Source organism: Mus musculus, chromosome 1 (genome assembly GCF_000001635.26).
Source record: "Mus musculus strain C57BL/6J chromosome 1, GRCm38.p6 C57BL/6J".
NCBI classification, from domain to species: Eukaryota; Metazoa; Chordata; class Mammalia; order Rodentia; family Muridae; genus Mus; species Mus musculus.
In genome coordinates this window covers 4,829,085-4,847,469 of record NC_000067.6, presented here as the reverse complement: position 1 = coordinate 4,847,469, position 18,385 = coordinate 4,829,085, and the positions used below count along the sequence as shown (strand labels likewise).

The window sequence follows — 18,385 nt, the reverse complement described above, 5'->3', positions numbered from 1 at the left end:
GGATTGAGGCTTTCAAGGCAAGATTGGGCTAGCTATAAGGAAGACTTTGCCTCAAAAAAAAACAAAACAAAACAAAAAAAAAACAAAACTTGGAAAAACATCAGGCCATGGAAACACCCATCTATAATATCAGCACTTGGGAGACAAAGGCAGGCAAGCCTGTGAGTTGTGGGCCAGCATGATTAGTTACTTCTCTGTTGCTGTGATACATCACCATGCCCAAGGCAACTTAGAAGAGGTAACTTAGGCAAGTTCCAGGCCAGCAGGGGCATGCAGTAAGATCCTGTCTTAATCAGGGTTTCTATTCCTGCACAAGCATCATGACCAGGAAGCAAGTTGGGGAGGAAAGGGTTTATTAAGCTTACACTTCCACACTGCTGTTTATCACCAAGGAAGTCAGGACTGGAACTCAAGCAGGTCAGGGAGCAGGAGCTAATGCAGAGGCCATGGAGGGATGTTCTTTACTGGCTTGCTTCCCCTGGCTTGCTCAGCCTGCTCTCTTATAGAACCAAGATTACCAGCCCAGATATGGTCCCACCCACAAGGGGCCTTTCCCCCTTGATCACTAATTGAGAAAATGCCTTACAGCTGGATCTCATGGAGGCATTTCCTCAACTGAAGCTCCTTTCTCTGTGATAACCCCAGGTGTATCAAGTTGACACAAAACTAGCCAGTACAGATCCTATCTATAAAAAAGAAAAGAAAAAAGAAACAGTACTATATAAAGCAATCGATAAAGCCAAAATTAAATTTTATTTCACATTGATAGAAACTGTGAAAAACATGACATTTTCCCACATTACAGCACACAGTCAATGGAATATTTCTTATACCAAATAAATCTTTACAGATAGAATAACTGAAGTAAATTTATGTTCTTTAAAGTAAAGCAAAATAGTAAATGATTGTTTGAAATTGTTTTAAATCCAGACATTTGGCTTCATTCTATCTAGGACATACCAAAATGATCTTCATATCAATTAGCACCTGTTTATAAAGGTGCTTCTTGGTTGGTTGGAAAACAGCAAGAAAAGCAACCGTTCAGAAATAACCATAATTTTTGCAACATATTCAACTGTGTGGTAACAGTTATAAATATGGGATATATATATAATGTTCTAACCAGTCCTTATATTAAATAATTTTCACCAGTATTTTGAACATGCTGATGATTTAAAATCAAATTATTATTTTAATATTTGTACAGGAGACTGATTATCAAAAGCTCCTTTACTTAAGATGAAAATTTCAAAATAATATGTTACCCAGATAAAAATAAAACATAAGTCTGATTGCTCATCTTGAACAGTATTTGGTTTTAAGCATAACATGTACAGAAAATGTAAACTTAAAATCGGCTATAAGATATTTAAGAAATTATATTTTGAAGCCAGTCACAAGTATTTCTAAATATGCCAAGATATTACTTCCCCTTTAAGTGTTTTACAGAAAAATAAAACCACAGATTTATTACCAGGACTGGAGAGTCTATAACTCTACAGTCTAAAGTTGGACTAAGGTGCAGTTATTTGAAATATATAAACTTAAGTAATGTTTGATTTCTTTTCATATTACCTAGGTTGGAAATACTGTATGTCTGTGTTTCGGTTTGTTTGTTTGTTTGTTTCCGAGACAGGGTTTCTCTGTGTAGCCCTGGCTGTCCTGGAACTCACTCTGTGGACCAGGCTATTGACAGAGATCCGCCTGCCTCTGCCTCCCGAGTGCTGGGATTAAAGGCATGCACCACCACGCCCGGCTATGTCTGTATCTCAAAATGTCAAAATAAAATATATGACAGAGAGGCAATATTAGTTTTCTACGGAAAATCAAAAAAGAACCTTGTTTTTTCTTGAGAAAAATTACATAGAAGGGAAAAAAAGCCTGGTCTCCCAATAGAAGGGCCATTAATTGAAGAATGCAGTATTACTTTTTGACACTCAAAAGCATTATCCCCATTATTAGGGATAATGTAATACCATCTGATTCTTAGCTATTATAGTATCATCTATGTGAATACAAACAGAAAAATACAGACACTGCATGGAGACTGAACAATTGTGGAGTAAAACTATAGTCTAACTCACAGAACTAAGAAGTCACTTACATCTTACCTGAACACATCTTCACAGAACATACTAGTAATTTTCAAATGATGTAATAAAACTGTTTGTTATCTTATTTTGCTGAATTTGAGACAAAGAATCTAGTTGCTTCACTTACCTACTGTAATACTTAGTATATTCTGAATTGTATAATACAAATATATGCATAGACACTTAAAAGGATCATATATTTCCCATGAGGGTAACATCATTTAGTCTGTATCATTGGTATGTATTTGCAAAACATTTTAACACTGCACACATTAGAAGTTCTATGGTCAGTCATGGGAAGAGGTTTATACTCTACTACTGTGATGCTGGTGAACTTCTACTCAAGGCCTCTTAGTGATGTCAATCAATTGGAGGTAGGAGCTTATCAATGAAGTGCTTGACATCCATCATTTCCTGTTTGGAAAAAATGATTTAATAAACAGCTACAGAAGTCAGAAAGTACATTTCCGAGAATGCCACTAATAAAATCCATGCAGGTGAGGATGTTTTACTACTACATAAAGGTAATGTAAGAAGGATGAGGCGCCAACAGAAAGTTCATAACATTTCTTTTCTTTTCTTTATTTTATTTTATTTTTTTGGTTTTTAGAGACAGGGTTTCTCTGTGTAGCTCTGGCTGTCCTGGAACTCACTCTGTAGACCAGACTGGCCTCGAACTCAAAAATCCACCTGCCTCTACCTCCCAAGTGCTGGGATTAAAGGCGTGCGCTACCACTGTCCGGTGTAACATTTCTTAGGATTATTATTGTACACCAAAACAAAAGCTCCCATATGATCTAGTTCCATGCACGTGCAAAGTCTGTGTTTTCAAATGCATAAATAAAACACTGGGGAATCAGGAAGTTCAGAATGATACTAACCTATACAGAGAACTTTTCAGTAATATCTACTTACTGACAACTGAATATCAGCAAAAAAGCTTTGCTTTCCCACTTCCTTATTAAAATGAAATGATAGATGCAGAGCTAATCTTTTTTGTATGTGTACCTTTCATCAAGAATTACATACAGCTATATATTTGAAAGAAAGTATGTGAGGCAGATCTTGAAAAAGATGACAGTAGCTTTCTCCTGGAAGCCTCCCACGTCTTAATCCATTTTCCTCCTTTCCTAGGTCTCTGAAACTTACAACCTTGTATTTGCATCACTGCGACGAGCCACTATATGAAAGTGATCTACTTGACAACACTCTAAAGCCCTACCTAACAGTTTTGTGTAATCCTCCAACCTCATCCTACCACTCTGGCTCATTCAGCTAAAGTCCTCAAAAGCCAGCATAAGCCTCATTTACAAGCATGGTACTCGAGATGCTCAGGACCTTCAGTCGCTCCTCAGACTCCCTACTCTTCTGTATTCAACAGTTCCTTTCACGGTGGGGGTGGGGTGGGAAGGGAATGGAGGGCTCTGTAGGAACCAAGGCACACTGAGCTTTTGGGGTATATCATATTACTATCCACTTCCTTTGTGCCTGAAGCAAGTGATTTAACCTCACTTAGTGGTTGTACAACAGTGGACTATACCCCAGAGATTAGCCATCAATCAAATTTTATTCTAGGCCATTACAAGTACCCTAAATCCATCCAGGTGTTTCTCATCTAAGTAACGATTAAGCTCCCAAGAACTCTGCTCCCGCTCTTGACATTTGATAATACTTCTATCTTGACTCAAAATGTTTTCCTCTTTTAAGGTAACAGCCCAGCTGTGGTCCCAGATGACACAGGAGCTAAGATATCCCTTGATCAAATATCCTTATCACTTCTTACTCACAGATGTCTTTTTCCCCATTTCGTTAAAAACAACAAAACAAACAAACAAAACTTTCAACTGCTCTCCCTATTTAAAAGTTGTTATCTTCTCTGAGACAGGGGCTTTGCTAAGGTGGTCCAGAATTAAGATCAGTCTAAGTTGGTCTTAAAAATCAAGGTCTTAGCCGGGCGTGGGGGCTCACGCCTTTAATCCCAGCACTTGGGAGGCAGAGGCAGGCGGATTTCTGAGTTCTACATATTGATTTCCAGGACATCCAGGACTACACAGAGAAACCCTGTCTCGAAAAAAACAAAACAAACAAACAAACAAAAAAATCAAGGTCTTTCTGTCCCAGCCTCCTAAGCGCTGGGATTGCAGCAGTGTGTAACCTTATCTCAACAAACTTTTTAAGTTAAGTGCTTTGAAATTCTTTTTTTTTTTTAAATTTTATCTTACTTATTACTTATTCACTTTACATCCTGCTCATTGCTCCCTTCCTGGTCACTCCTTCCCACAATTCTTCCCCCTCAATAAAACTTTTAAAAAGAGGTCTGGGACTGGTGAGATGGCTCGGTGGGTGAGAGCACCTGACTGCTCTTCCGAAGGTCCGGAGTTCAAATCCCAGCAACCACATGGTGGCTCTCAACCATCCCTAATGAGGTCTGACTCCCTCTTCTGGGGAGGGCGGGTACAGAGTATTTAATATAATCAATAAATAAATCTTTAAAAAAAAAGAGGTCTGTATATACCGTGTCTATGTCCTCATTTCCTTTCATTCCCTTTACCCTTCAACCTCACCTTTTCGTTACAGTTAACTCTTCTTTATACCTACTTTATAGCAGCATATTTCCTGGTCAACTGAGCTATAAATACTTAGCCCCCTTGATGCTTCCTGTCCTATCCATAAAATTTACCTGAATATACTACTAGATTCTGCCTCACCTGGTTCCTAACCTAGACCACATCTCACTTCAACAGAAGACAGCTTCCTGCTACCTGGAGAACACGTCCCTCCTCAGCACACCGGGCACGTTTCTAAAAGCGAGCCCTTACTCCCTTTATCCTGAAATCTCTCCTACTCCTGCCCCCTGAGGCTGGCCAGGATCATTTTGAACTTCTGACCTGCTTCCACCTTTCAAGTGTTGAAATTACAGCTGTGCCATCATGTTGTGCATACATCTGAAATGGTTTGAATATGGCCCAGGGAGTGGCACAGGAGGTGTGGCCTTGTTGGAGTATGTGTGGGCTTGTTAGACGAAGTATATCCTTGTGGGTGTGTGCTTTACAACCCTCATCCTAGCTGCCTGGAAGCTAATCTTCCATTTGCCTTCTGAACATGATGTAGAACTCTTGGCTTCTCCTGCACCATGCCTTCCTGGACATCGCCATGTTCCTGCCTTGATGATACCGGAACGAACCTCTGAACCTGTAAGCCAGCCCCAATTCAATGTTGTCCTTATAAGAGTTGCCTTGGTCCTGGTGTCTGTTCACAGCAGTAAAACCATAACTAAGACAACATAACAGGAAGTGCAAAGGACGAAACCCTTTGTCCCTATCAGGCAACCACGCTACCAAGTGAGCTACACCCTAGCTTAATATACAGATTTGTCTAAGATTCCAGCCAAACTGGACATTTTGTTTTTTCTGACAGCCATTCAGTCCCTTTACCTGTATACGTATTATCTACAACCTACCTACATAGTCTAGCTATCTCACATCATGATCTCAGTGCCTTCTAAGATAAATTTTATTTCTTTCTTTCTTTTCATGTTTGTTTAGGATAGTCTAAGAAAAAAAATCCTACAAGTACAATAATATACACCCTGATCTGTTCTGTCAGCAGTTATTTGGTTATTTACATTTTCTTTTATTAAACTTTAATCATTATAACTTAAATTTTACTGAACAAGAAGGTATATTCATAAATTGTCTTCTGGAGGGCTAGGTGTGGTGGCTCACACCTCTTTTTTTTTTAAAGATTTGTTTATTTATTATATGTAAGTACACTACAGCTGTCTTCAGACACTCCAGAAGAGGGAGTCAGATTTTGTTACGGATGGTTGTGATCTACCATGTGGTTGCTGGGATTTGAACTCAGGACCTTTGGAAGAGCAGTCAGTGCTCTTAACCGCTGGGTGGCTCACACCTTTAATCCCAGCACTTTGGAAGTAGAGGCAGGTGGGCCTAGGCTGTCTAAAAAGTGAATTCCAGGACAGCAGAGGCTATATCGAAAAACTTCTCTCAAAAACACCAAAAAAATAAAATAAATAACCACTGGATTATGTACAATGCTCATTTGTAAAAGGCGATCAGATTTTTAAAATTTAATTGAATAAAATATTAAAATTTTGGTTAATTTTATTCTATTGTGAATTCATTACTTCTTTAAATCATCAACATCCAAATTTTTTATCTTGGAAATATAACATGGAAGAAATTAAAACAGTGACTCTACTCACTGCTTCCAGAGACACCTACCTGCTGACATGAGCTGTGCATCATGCCTTCATAGATTTTGAAGGTTACATTGGCTGGATTTATCAATGCTTTTAGTCTTTCAACAGTAAGAGAACCAAACATTAGGGGAACTAAAGGGTCACAATCTCCATGGCACTGGAGAACGGAAATATCTCGATTAGCACTGTTGATCGGCCCCTGCAAGACAAACACAAAGGCAATGTTATGTATCAGATACATAAAGCACTGTGCCAGACTCTATGTGTGCATATGCTATTACTCATAATTCAGTCAAATGTCTTGGCAAAGTACAGTCCCACCTCAATCATTTTGTTCCCTCAATGTCTTTAAACTTCTATGGCATACATGATTATGTTGCATGTATTATATTACATGTTTCCAATGAATCAGTTTCTTTTTTTTTTTAAAGATTTATTTATTTATTATATGTAAGTACGCTGTAGCTGTCCTCAGATACTCCAGAAGAGGGCATCAGATTTCATTACAGATGGTTGTGATCCACCATGTGGTTGCTGGGATTTGAACTCAGGACCTTCGGAAGAGCAGTCAGCGCTCTTGACCACTGAGCCATCTCGCCAGCCCCCATGAATTAGTTTCTTTAAGCCAATAACATTTTTATTCATCTTTTATGTTCAGTATTTTGGCATGAGTGGTAATCAATAACTATTAGCACACAGGTAAGGCTCTCCTGGACTTTATTTAATTGAGTTAACAATCTATTATGTATAGCACACTGAAAAGTTACTACATAGCAAAAAGACTAAACTAGCTTAGAAATGAATGTAGGGTGTGGCGCTTACTTACTGGTACACCTGTAATCCCAGCACTTGGGAGGCGGGGCTAGGGATCATAGATGGAAGGTCAGCCTGGTCTACACTCTGTCTCAAGAGCAAACTATGACAACTTGAAAACAGTAGTGATGTACCTGACTAACAATGTTCAAGGCTCTGGGGCTAATCCCCAGCAGTGACAAATAAAAGTAAAACACTGCTGTCAAATGACTACATTAAATATTTAAAATATAAATTAAAATGTGTGTGTGAATATGCATCTTAAAATGTATCAAATAATTAAATATAAGACAGGATAATAAGCATATTGTACTCTAAATCACAGAAAAGACATACAGATCAAGTGTAGTAATATATCACAAAGGTCAAAGAAATATCTTAAAAATAAGATGCCTGATGTAACCATGAATTCTTGGTAGGCTTACCAACTACAGAAAGTTACCAATGTAGTGTGGGATGTCTACCCGAGGGGAGGCTGTGTGTGGAGTACAAACAAGGAATATGAGAAGTCTTTATTTCTCACTCAATTTTCTATAATCCTAAAACTTCTAAAAAGTAAAAACCGGGCTGGAGAGATGGCTCAGTTGTTAAGAGCACTGACGGCTCTTCTGAAGGTCCTGAGTTCAAATCCCAGCAACCACATGGTGGCTCACAACCACCCGTAATGAGATCTGACCCCCTCTTCTGGTATGTCTGAAGACAGCTACAGTGTACTTACATATAATAATAAATAAATCAAAAAATAATAAAAACCAAAAAGCTCACTAATTACAATAAAAAAGATGACATGCTCCTAAACATCTGCTAACTCCTAGCTCTATAATCTTGGTAAGATTCACACCATGCAGGCTACCTGTGAAAACGAAGCCCGAAGTGGAAGCCAGCAACTGAGTGCAGTGACACCAGCCAGTTTCTGCTGTGTGGTGAGAGCAGTGTATAAAGACAAGGCGCCTCCCTGGAACAAAAGCAGAGAGTTAACCGGAGCACTTCTGCCAAGAGCATGGTAGAATGCTTTTTTTTTTTTTTCTTGTTTTGTTTTTTTCGAGACAGGGTTTCTCTGTGTAGCCCTGGCTGTCCTGGAGCTCAGAAATTCACCTGCCTCTGCTTCCTAAGTGCTGGGATTAAAGGCGTGCGCCACCACGCCCGGCTATGTTAGAGAATTCTTATTAGCAATGTCCATAAGAAAAGATACTGAATCAAACCAGGTAAAGGATGAAAATATATATTCAGAATGTATGGGCCTCTACCTTCAAGAAAACATATCAATACAGATTTTCACATACAGAATGGCTAAAGAATAGTCTGAAATTATAGTTTTCATTTTCCTTTCTTCATAAAAAGTCTTAGACATAAACTCAAAATTAGATTTTAAATTATTTTTCCAAAACAGGATTTAAAATGAATACAGATGGTATGTACTAGACACCTTAGAAATTCGCAACACACTGTGTTGGGAACTATAATTCTGTCATCTGTCTAGGTGCCATCACCCTGACCAGGCCCCCACTTGCTGTACCACATGGGGATATGGGAGACTTGGTGATCTCAGCATGATGTTCTTTCTCTCGGGACGGTGGGAATGGGACTCAGTTACCTTTGGGCCACTTCTATATGGCTGGAAATGCAACATGTAAACTCCAAAGCTGTAAAAGCTTACATGCTAATGGTTGGCAAGAAGGCAAATAAACACATAAACAGAGAAAAAGGAAGACGGGAAGTCCTGACTGCTTTCCAAACAGTACCTCCTTCCTGATTTGTAGTTTTATTGTCTGTTTCCTTGATAGAAGGATGCCACAGACTTATAACCGACTTCTTGCTGAAGGTTTTCAGAACTGATTTCCTTAGGTGTATAGTGTTGAAGTCAGTTGTTTTCGACCTTACTTTCTGAGGCATGGTCTCTTCTCTCTGACTGAACTACTCAAGGCTTGGGGCCAGGTAACTCGGAGGAACTGGCTGCCTCCACTTCCCTGTGCTAGGGCTATGGGGGTTTGCCTTCACACTCAGATTTTTACACAGGTTCCGAGGATACAAACGCTGCCCTTCGTAGTTGTACAGAAAGCACTTTACTGTCTGAGCCATCTCCCCATCCCTAGGAATTAATTACTGTAAGCTGTAATCAGTATCAAATAACATAATAATTATGAGTACATTATACTTTAAATAAAGCATTAATTTTGGGCCTTATTCATGTGTGGGGATGTATATTGTATTAGCTAGACAAAGACCATACATATATCGATAACACCTTTTTATTTTTTAAAACAATTTATTTTCATGTTCTGTGCATTGGTTTTTTGCCTACGTGTGTTTGTGAGAGGGTGTCAGCTTCCCTGGAGCTGGAGTTACAGTCAATTGTGAGCTGCCATGTAGGTACTGGGAATCGAACTTGGATTCTCTGGAAGAGCAAGTGCTCTTAACTGCTGGCTATCTCCTCAGCCCCATCAATAACACCTTTCTAATACATTAACCATATTACTATATATTATTACATTCTATTGAGTTTTATTGTTACAACTGATTCCAGAATTTGGACATTTCTCATAGCAATTCACTGAGGAGATTAGAAACTAGAGCATTCTGAGAGCAGGCTACATGAAAATGGTGAGTAAAAATCTAAGTTCAAGGTGTGGATACAGAACTTCTTGTTCAGCTTGGGCTAGGACCTAGAGCAAGCACTAGAAACACACCAGAAAGGATATAAGGTCAATAGAGAGAAGCTGGCCACGGAGAAACGATGAAGCTGGAGAGAGAAAGCAGGCTGTTATAGCTCAGCTCTACCTTAGAAACCTCGGCACTTACACCTGTCCTCTTACAGTCCTCTTTCACTAACAGAAGCCTAACTGCAGTGTACTGTGCTTGCTTTAAGAAAGTACATTATAGCCAGGACGACAGAGTAAAACCCAGTCTCAAAACCAAAACACAAAACAAAACAACAATAACAACAAAAACCCTCAAAATACATTCTAGGTTCCAATCAATTATTTAATGAATCAATTTTGAAGGCACTCTAAAAGATAAAGGTAACTGTGATAAGAAACTAAGAAAGGCAATAATAAAGGAATGAATGAATGAATGAATGAAGAAATAAGTGTATGGGGCAGAAATTATTTCCAGTCCAATCCAACTTAGTTCAGTTAATGAGCATAATTCCAATTAGCCAAGATTCTGTAACAGTTCCAAAGAAGGGACTCTTCCAAAGAAATGGAACTGAAGTTACATACCTGTTGATAAATATGCTGATGGTGTGGACATGCCAATCTGACTTACCTGAGAAAATCCTCCCAAAATAATCCTGTTAGAAGGAATGCCATTCTTCACTTCTTGATCTATCAAGGCTTTTACTGAAAGCAAGAAAAGTATCATACATACTTTCTAAGTAGACTGAGATAACTATAAGGTGGAAATAAATAACAGAAGCAAAGTATATTAAAGATGGAAATGAATGAAACATTTTTATTTTAAAATACAAAGTGACAGGCTGGAGAGATAGCTCAGCAGTTAAAAGCACTGGCTGCTCTTCCAGATCCAGAGGTCCTGAGTTCAATTCCCAGCAACCACATGGTGGGTTTACAACCATCTTTAATGGGGTCTGATGCCCTCTTCTGGTGTGTCTGAAGGCAGCAACAGTGACAGTGTACTCACATATATTAAATAAATAAACCTTTAAAAGAAAAATACAAAGTGGCATATAGTTTCATGGTTTGCCTGACTCCTCAGACTCTACAGGAGCTACATATCTTAAAACTTTAATAACTTCTTGTCATATACTTTTTCCTCCCAGAGAGAGATATGTCTTGTTATTTATGGTTAATTCTCGTGCACATTTATATTACTTCCTTCAGTAAACTAAATGGAAATTAGGTAAAACTTGTTATTTTAAAATAGTATACATTTAAGGGTTATGTAACATGACTTTATAGTATCTAAAACCATTAGTCATGTTTATAAAAACCACATTACTTTTTCCTATAAGTCAAATTATTAGAATTCTGTTGAAATAGAAATAGTAAATATTTAATGAATATTTGAAATTCTATGTGTACCCTGTATGTGTCTGGTGCCCATGCAGTCCAGTAGAGGGTTTCAGATTTTTTAGAATAGCAGTTGTAGAGAGCTATCCCCAAAGTTAAAGTTATTTTTAGGCTATAAAGAAATTTAAGCTGGGTGTGGTGGCACACGCCTTTAATCCCAGCACTTGGGAGGTAGAGGCAGGTGGATTTCTGAGTTTGAGGCTAGCCTGGTCTACAGAGTGAGTTCCAGGACAGCCAGGGCTACACAGAGAAACCCTGTCTCTAAAAACCAAAAACAAAAGAAAGAAAAGAAAAGAAATGTAAGCTTAATGTAATGGCTCATGTCTTTAATCCCAGCCCTGGGAGGCAGGGGTAGGCGGATCTCCGTGAGCTTGAGGCCAGTCTGGTCTACAGAGTAAGTTCCAGAGGAGCCATGTTACAGAGAGACCCAGTCTCAAAACAAAACAAAAGCAAAAAGTTACTTCTTAAAGTTTATATGAAAAAGAAAAGGCAGTTCAGCAGTATGAGCAGCATGAGACAACGGGTTTCCATCAGGAAGTGAGAGAACAGAGACAGATGGGGGGGCAGAGACAGCCCAGCTGTCAGGTGAACTAGAGACAGATGGGGGGGCAGAGACAGCCCAGCTGTCAGGTGAACTAGAGACAGATGGGGGGGCAGAGACAGCCCAGCTGTCAGGTGAACTAGAGACAGATGGGGGGGCAGAGACAGCCCAGCTGTCAGGTGAACTAGAGACAGATGGGGGGGGGGGGGCAGAGACAGCCCAGCTGTCAGGTGAACTAGAGACAGATGGGGGGGGGCAGAGACAGCCCAGCTGTCAGGTGAACTAGAGACAGATGGGGGGGCAGAGACAGCCCAGCTGTCAGGTGAACTAGAGACAGATGGGGGGGCAGAGACAGCCCAGCTGTCAGGTGAACTAGAGACAGATGGGGGGGCAGAGACAGCCCAGCTGTCAGGTGAACGAGAGACAGATGGGGGGCAGAGACAGCCCAGCTGTCAGGTGAACTAGAGACAGATGGGGGGGGCAGAGACAGCCCAGCTGTCAGGTGAACTAGAGACAGATGGGGGGGCAGAGACAGCCCAGCTGTCAGGTGAACTAGAGACAGATGGGGGGGGGCAGAGACAGCCCAGCTGTCAGGTGAACTAGAGACAGATGGGGGGGCAGAGACAGCCCAGCTGTCAGGTGAACCAGAGACAGATGGGGGGCAGAGACAGCCCAGCTGTCAGGTGAACTAGAGACAGATGGGGGGGGCAGAGACAGCCCAGCTGTCAGGTGAACTAGAGACAGATGGGGGGGCAGAGACAGCCCAGCTGTCAGGTGAACTAGAGACAGATGGGGGGGGCAGAGACAGCCCAGCTGTCAGGTGAACTAGAGACAGATGGGGGGCAGAGACAGCCCAGCTGTCAGGTGAACTAGAGACAGATGGGGGGGGGGGGGCAGAGACAGCCCAGCTGTCAGGTGAACTAGAGACAGATGGGGGGGCAGAGACAGCCCAGCTGTCAGGTGAACTAGAGACAGATGGGGGGGCAGAGACAGCCCAGCTGTCAGGTGCAGGAGGCAGCAGTGGGCTTGAGCAGTGGTAACTCCGGCTAGCCAGGAACCTGAGACTACTTATCTGACGGTATAGTCTCGATGAGATAAGATTTGGTTTTTTTTTGGTTTTTTGAGACAGGGTTTTTCTGTGTAGCTCTGGCTGTCCTGGAACTCACTCTGTAGACCAGGCTGGCCTCAAACTCAGAAATCCACCTGCCTCTGCCTCCCAAGTGGTGGGATCATAGGCGTGCGCCACCATGCCTGGTGAAATAAGATTTTTTTTTTAAACAAACTACACAATAAAAGCACCCACTTGAAGAGCAGTGGCTTCCAAATTCAGTCACCATCTACTTAAGAGCATAGCATGATGTCCTTTCAGAAGGCAACTTGTGACTGTTCCTTACTCAATAGTGAAGTCTCTCTGCCCTCCTCTTCCTAGCTGAGGCTTTAACCTTCATTCTCCTTTAATATTTGACAGGAAAAGCATAACCAACTCTATTGTTCTAAGACTCAGTTAAGCAGGGCTTACCTAACCAGGACAGCCTCTGTTGTTATAAGAGAATCACTTACCTAACCAGGACACTTCTTTCATCTTCCACAGGCTCCACCACTAAACCTCTAGCACAAAAGCTTGGCTCGCTCTAGGACTCTAGCTTTAAGATTCATTCTGACAATCTAACACTTCAGTGGCCATGCTTTCACAGCCGCATTAAGAGGTTTTGAATCTAGCACTTCAGTGGCCATGCTTTCACAGCCGCATTAAGGGGTTTTGAATCTAACACTTCAGTGGCCATGCTTTCACAGCCGCATTAAGGGGTTTTGAATGTTATGTTCTCTATTTCATATTTTAAAGATTTTTTTTAAAAAGGAATAAAAGGATTTTTCTGGGTTTTGATTTAATCTAGTTTGGAAAACTTCAAATAAATATAAAAGTAGAAAAAGCAGCTCATATACATAGCTCCAAGATTCTGTGGTTACCAATTCTCAGCTAGGTTGGTTTCTAATGTGGCCCACAAACAGAAGCCAGCATATATTCTAAGTCATTTCAGGTCACGGCACTGTATGAAAAACCAAGGATGCTCTAACTCCCACATGCATCTAAATAAAAGAAAAGGCTGCTGCTGGGCAGTTCTTTCTTTTTTTTTTTTTTTTTTTTTTGGTTTTTCGAGACAGCTTTTCTCTTTATAGCTCTGGCTGTCCTGGAACTCACTTTGTAGACCAGGCTGGCCTCGAACTCAGAAATCCACCTGCCTCTGCCTCCCAAGTGCTGGGATTAAAGGCGTGCGCCACCACGCCCAGCTGCTGGGCAGTTCTTAAGAACTACATCTCTCACCCACAAAACAATGCTTATAAAGGAGACGAGTACAAACGTCACAGAGTGTTAAATGAGCCAGGTTATAGGAAATGGCTAGCTACGTGACTAATCAGCGCTATCACTCCTTCACTAATAACCATTAGTGTCACTTTATTGTTATCTTTATATTATTACATTCTTTCATTTTGTTTTGTTTTTCGAGACAGGGTTTCTCTTTCTGTTTCTCCTGGCTGTCCTGGAACTCACTCTGTAGACCAGGCTGGCCTCGAACTCAGAAATCCACTCCCTCTGCCTCCCAAGTGCTGGGATTAAAGGCGTGCGCCACCACTGCCCAGCATATTATTACATTCTTATGTCATCATTACTTCAAGTCTCTTTAATGACTACATACAACTATTAAACAAAGTACTATTTTCTCCATGTTTTTGAGACAGAGTTTGCTGTGCAATCTAGGCTATCTCTTATAATCCTCTTGTCTCAGTGTCCCACTAATTGGGATTATAGATGGGCACCAACATGCTCAGCTTTGTTTAAGTTGATCAAAACAAAGTCTCTACACAACAGAGCTCAAACAAAAGAATATGAAGACTTAGTGGTGGTGGCACATAAAGAAAGTATATGAAGCCTGTGATGGTGGTGCATGCCTTTAATCCCGGTACTCAGGAGGCAGAGTCAGGTGGACTTCTGAGTGCCAAGGGCAGCAAAATGAGTTTCATGACAGCCAGGGCTACATAGAAAAACCAGAGAGGGAGAAGGAGAGGGAGAGGGAGGGGCAGGGAGAGGGGAGGGAGGGAGAGAGACAGTAGATGTGGTGGCAAAGGAGAGAGTAATGAGAACAGAGACCGTGGGCGGGGATAGGACTCAATGGTAGAATGCTTGTATAGTATTTGTGAGCTCCTAGGTTAGTCCCCAGTATGGCGAAGGGAAGAAGGGAAAGGCAGGAAGTAAAGGAAAGAGACAGAGGGATTAGCTTCTGAAAACACTTAACTAGGTCACACTTAAGCATTTAATCAAAATTTAATTACTGAACCTACTAAAATAGTTATGAATATTTTTGCCTTTATAAATGCTTTTGGTACTCACCGGTTTCTGCTGCCTGTTTAATTCCAGATTCATCTTCCTGGGAATCTGGTGAAAGTCCAACGATATCAAACCTAGAATACAAGCACAGTGTGAAATTCCCAAATAATCATTACAATTATTATTTTAGAAAACACATGCACACAAAAAAGAAGGCCAAAGAAAAGAACGATTTGATTCTAAAAGGCCAAACCTGGCACATATGTTTACTGACATCAAGGTAGTTTATAGAGAAATCACAAACAGTAGAACTTTCTGGAGAAATGAGGCTCAGTTTAAAATGTACTGGCTACAATTAACTGAAACATGTGTAGCTGACATCCTCTATGTTCCTTTTACACTAAGACACTGGCTCTCATGTTAAAAAGTCAGTGTTCCACACTTGCAACATCATAACAACCTAGAAAGTGCTTAATCCAATCTTACACTCAAGTAAGGACTTCAGCTAACAAGGCTAAGAAGTCTGTAGTAAATGTTAGCCATTTCCTTCTATGTAGGTCAATGCAACAGGACACTTATGTGAATCACATCACTCTTGCATGTACTATTAAGAGCTACTTGTAATGACCTCTATCCATATTCTCCCAAACTTTTCATTATAGCACCACCTCAAATCAGAAGTCAGGGAAGCCATCCTTTGGCCCTTTGTGCTTTTCTGCTGACATGACAGTCTCCAGCAACCATGATACAACCTTTAGTTCACAGATGGAAATCTTTTCAGATAGAGTAGCTGAAAGAATCCAAAGTCAAGGGGAGTAGGGACTCATAAGGCTGTCAAGGAATTAAAGAAACAAACCAGCCTAGCTGAAGAGTGCAGAGTGAGTAGGAAAAGCAGAGTGGAGAAGAAGACATGGGCTGGTGAAGTCTCACAATTCACAGTGCCAAACCAGCCCAACTACTACGCTTACTTGTCAGAGCTGAATTAAATATGTCAGAATTGGAACAGTCCCACTTGACAACACTAAAGAAATGACTGCATAATGAAATCTGAGAGAAGGAAAAGTACTCCTGGGGAAGCAGCAAAGGGCAAACAACCCAGTCAAGGCTGTAAACGTGCGCAAAGGACAGAACAGCAGGAGCTGGACCGAATATCAAAGTGCCAAGATCAAAACAGTAGTGTTTGACAAATCCAGAGTCTCGGCAGTGGAAAGAAACCCACAAGTAGCACAGAGGGACCCTCACTAACTGTACTTTCTGGCTGTGAAGGGCATGAGAGGCACCTTGAGAGAATGACAAGGCAATGAATGGCCTTAACATCCAACCAGCCAGCCAGGAAGACAAGAGTTGGCAGAATAAAGAGGCTGCGGCGTAATCAGTGTGCATCTCATGAATCAAATGTTCGATAAATGAACCCAACAAACACCAAATAGTGGGGTAGATTTCTCTTCATTACTCCCAGAAAATGGCTTTTCTACCGTTCTCTTAACTCACAAATATAAAGTATGAATATTGGAATAAAGGTTACGCTTAAATGCTCTCTTGTAGTTTAAGCATATCTTAAAAAAGGATGCACAGGGGCCAGAGAGATAGCTCAGCAGTTAAGAGCACAGATTACTTTTCTAGAGGTCTTGAGTTCAATTCCCAGCCACCACATGGTGGCTCACAACCATCTGTAATGGGATCTAGTGTCCTCTTCTAGTGTGTCTGAAGACAGCTACAGTGTACTCATATACATAAAATAAACAGGCAAATCTTTAAAAAAAAAAGGCACTGTTGGCTATATAGTGCATAGAAGAATTTTTTTTTTTAAAAAAAGCTTCTTTAGACCAGTGATTCCATTGTAACTGTTACATGCTATGCCTGTGTGTATCTTCTTTGCCTCTATTTGGTCCTGTCCCTGAATGACTGAGTCCATGAGGGGAGAGGCCAGACTGTGTCAAGTTCTAACTCATGTACATCATGCTACCCAGAGAAGGACACAAAGGCCTAGTCTAGCCTCTTAAGGGATACAGCAGCCCCTGAAGAGCAGCACAGGATCATGACCTGCAACTTATGGAGAAAAAATAAAAAATAAAAAGCCTCCTGCAAAGGCTACAAGGTCATTAATGAGGAAGTAAACTCTTACTTACCAAGAAGGCATAGCCATATTCATATTTAATGTGACTGGCATCACAGGGCTAGGTGGAAAAGAAACAAAGAGCACATGAGAGTAACAGCCACGTTTCACACTACGACTTTAACATGGACTGCAGTTCACACATCCACCTTCCCAGCTCTGTTCTCTTTGTCCAGCCACTGCTTTCTGAAAGCAGAGCAGCTGTGGCCAAGGACTAAACTTGGCTCATAACAAATACTTTCTGTCTCAACGGCCTTACTTTATACCTGTAATTTCTAAGAACTGAGACCATTAGAAATACACAAACAATTGAGACTCTGCTAAGAACATTTTATTGCCTAGCTACTGTTCCATTAACTCCCATATGCCTGAATCACATTTTGCTTATTCCTTAGTTATATGCCTGCTTGATTAAGAGACCTATAGATAAATATAAGTTCTACCCAAGTGTCCATTATGTTCAACTCAAGTCTGTAATGAAAAACAGGCTGAGTAATCAAAAAAGCCTGGTACAAGAGGAAAGGAGAAAGGAATGTGAATATACTCTTAATTACCAGAGCCACTATCATCCTGATTCATACAACAAACCCATTCAACATTCTATGAAAACATAAACTTCCCCAGGTTAGGAAACAGTCTTAGAGTAATTCAATTTAGGGGCAAATATAGTGAAGAATTCTGTCTCTTGTTTGGGCTGGCCACGCCACGCTAGCCAAAGCACTCAGCTGCAGCCTACAGAGGTAATTAGACCCTCTGCTGCAGGACAAGGAACCCTCAGGTTCACTCCTCTTTGATACTCTTCTCAGTCGTCCTGCTGCCATTTCTGAGGCGTAAGCACTAGCCCGCTGGCACTGCTCCAGCGCCTCTAACGTCCCCCATGGCTTCACTTAGTAACCTTTCACCTCAAGTTAGCAAAGCCAATTGATTTTCTGAGTTTGCTTAAAACTTGCTAGCTTCTTACTGAACCAGCAAACATTTTTCTGAACCAGGTTCTACAACCGTATCTACAACAGCATATCACACTGCCTCTAATAAAAGCTGAGTGTCTTCAATTTAATAAAGATTGGAGCTTCATAGGCACTTACATATCTAAAAGAATTGTTCTGGCTTTAAGTTCTCTTGAGCTCTAGAAGAATTTTTTTTTTGGTTTTTCAAGACAGTGTTTCTTTGTGTAGCTCTGGCTGTCCTGGAACTCACTCTGTAGACCAGGCTGGCCTCGAACTCAGAAATCCACCTGCCTCTGC

At 40.9% G+C, this 18,385-nt stretch overlaps 1 protein-coding gene across 2 annotated transcripts in view; it reads right to left on the bottom strand.

The window, feature by feature from the left end:
• Positions 1-734: 734 nt before the first annotated feature.
• Positions 735-18,385, bottom strand: part of Lypla1 (lysophospholipase 1) — a 38,913-nt gene continuing 21,262 nt past the window's right edge. Inside the window, exons 4-9 of one of the 2 annotated variants that reach the window (NM_008866.3) lie at positions 17,155-17,202; positions 15,089-15,159; positions 10,396-10,469; positions 7,982-8,083; positions 6,338-6,514; positions 735-2,507 (exon numbers count right to left, since the gene is read on the bottom strand). In NM_008866.3, coding sequence (NP_032892.1) covers positions 2,454-2,507; positions 6,338-6,514; positions 7,982-8,083; positions 10,396-10,469; positions 15,089-15,159; positions 17,155-17,202 — 526 coding nt within the window. In that variant the 3' untranslated portion in view covers positions 735-2,453. The remainder of the gene's footprint in view (positions 2,508-6,337; positions 6,515-7,981; positions 8,084-10,395; positions 10,470-15,088; positions 15,160-17,154; positions 17,203-18,385) is intronic. The other variant, NM_001355712.1, reaches the window with a different exon arrangement.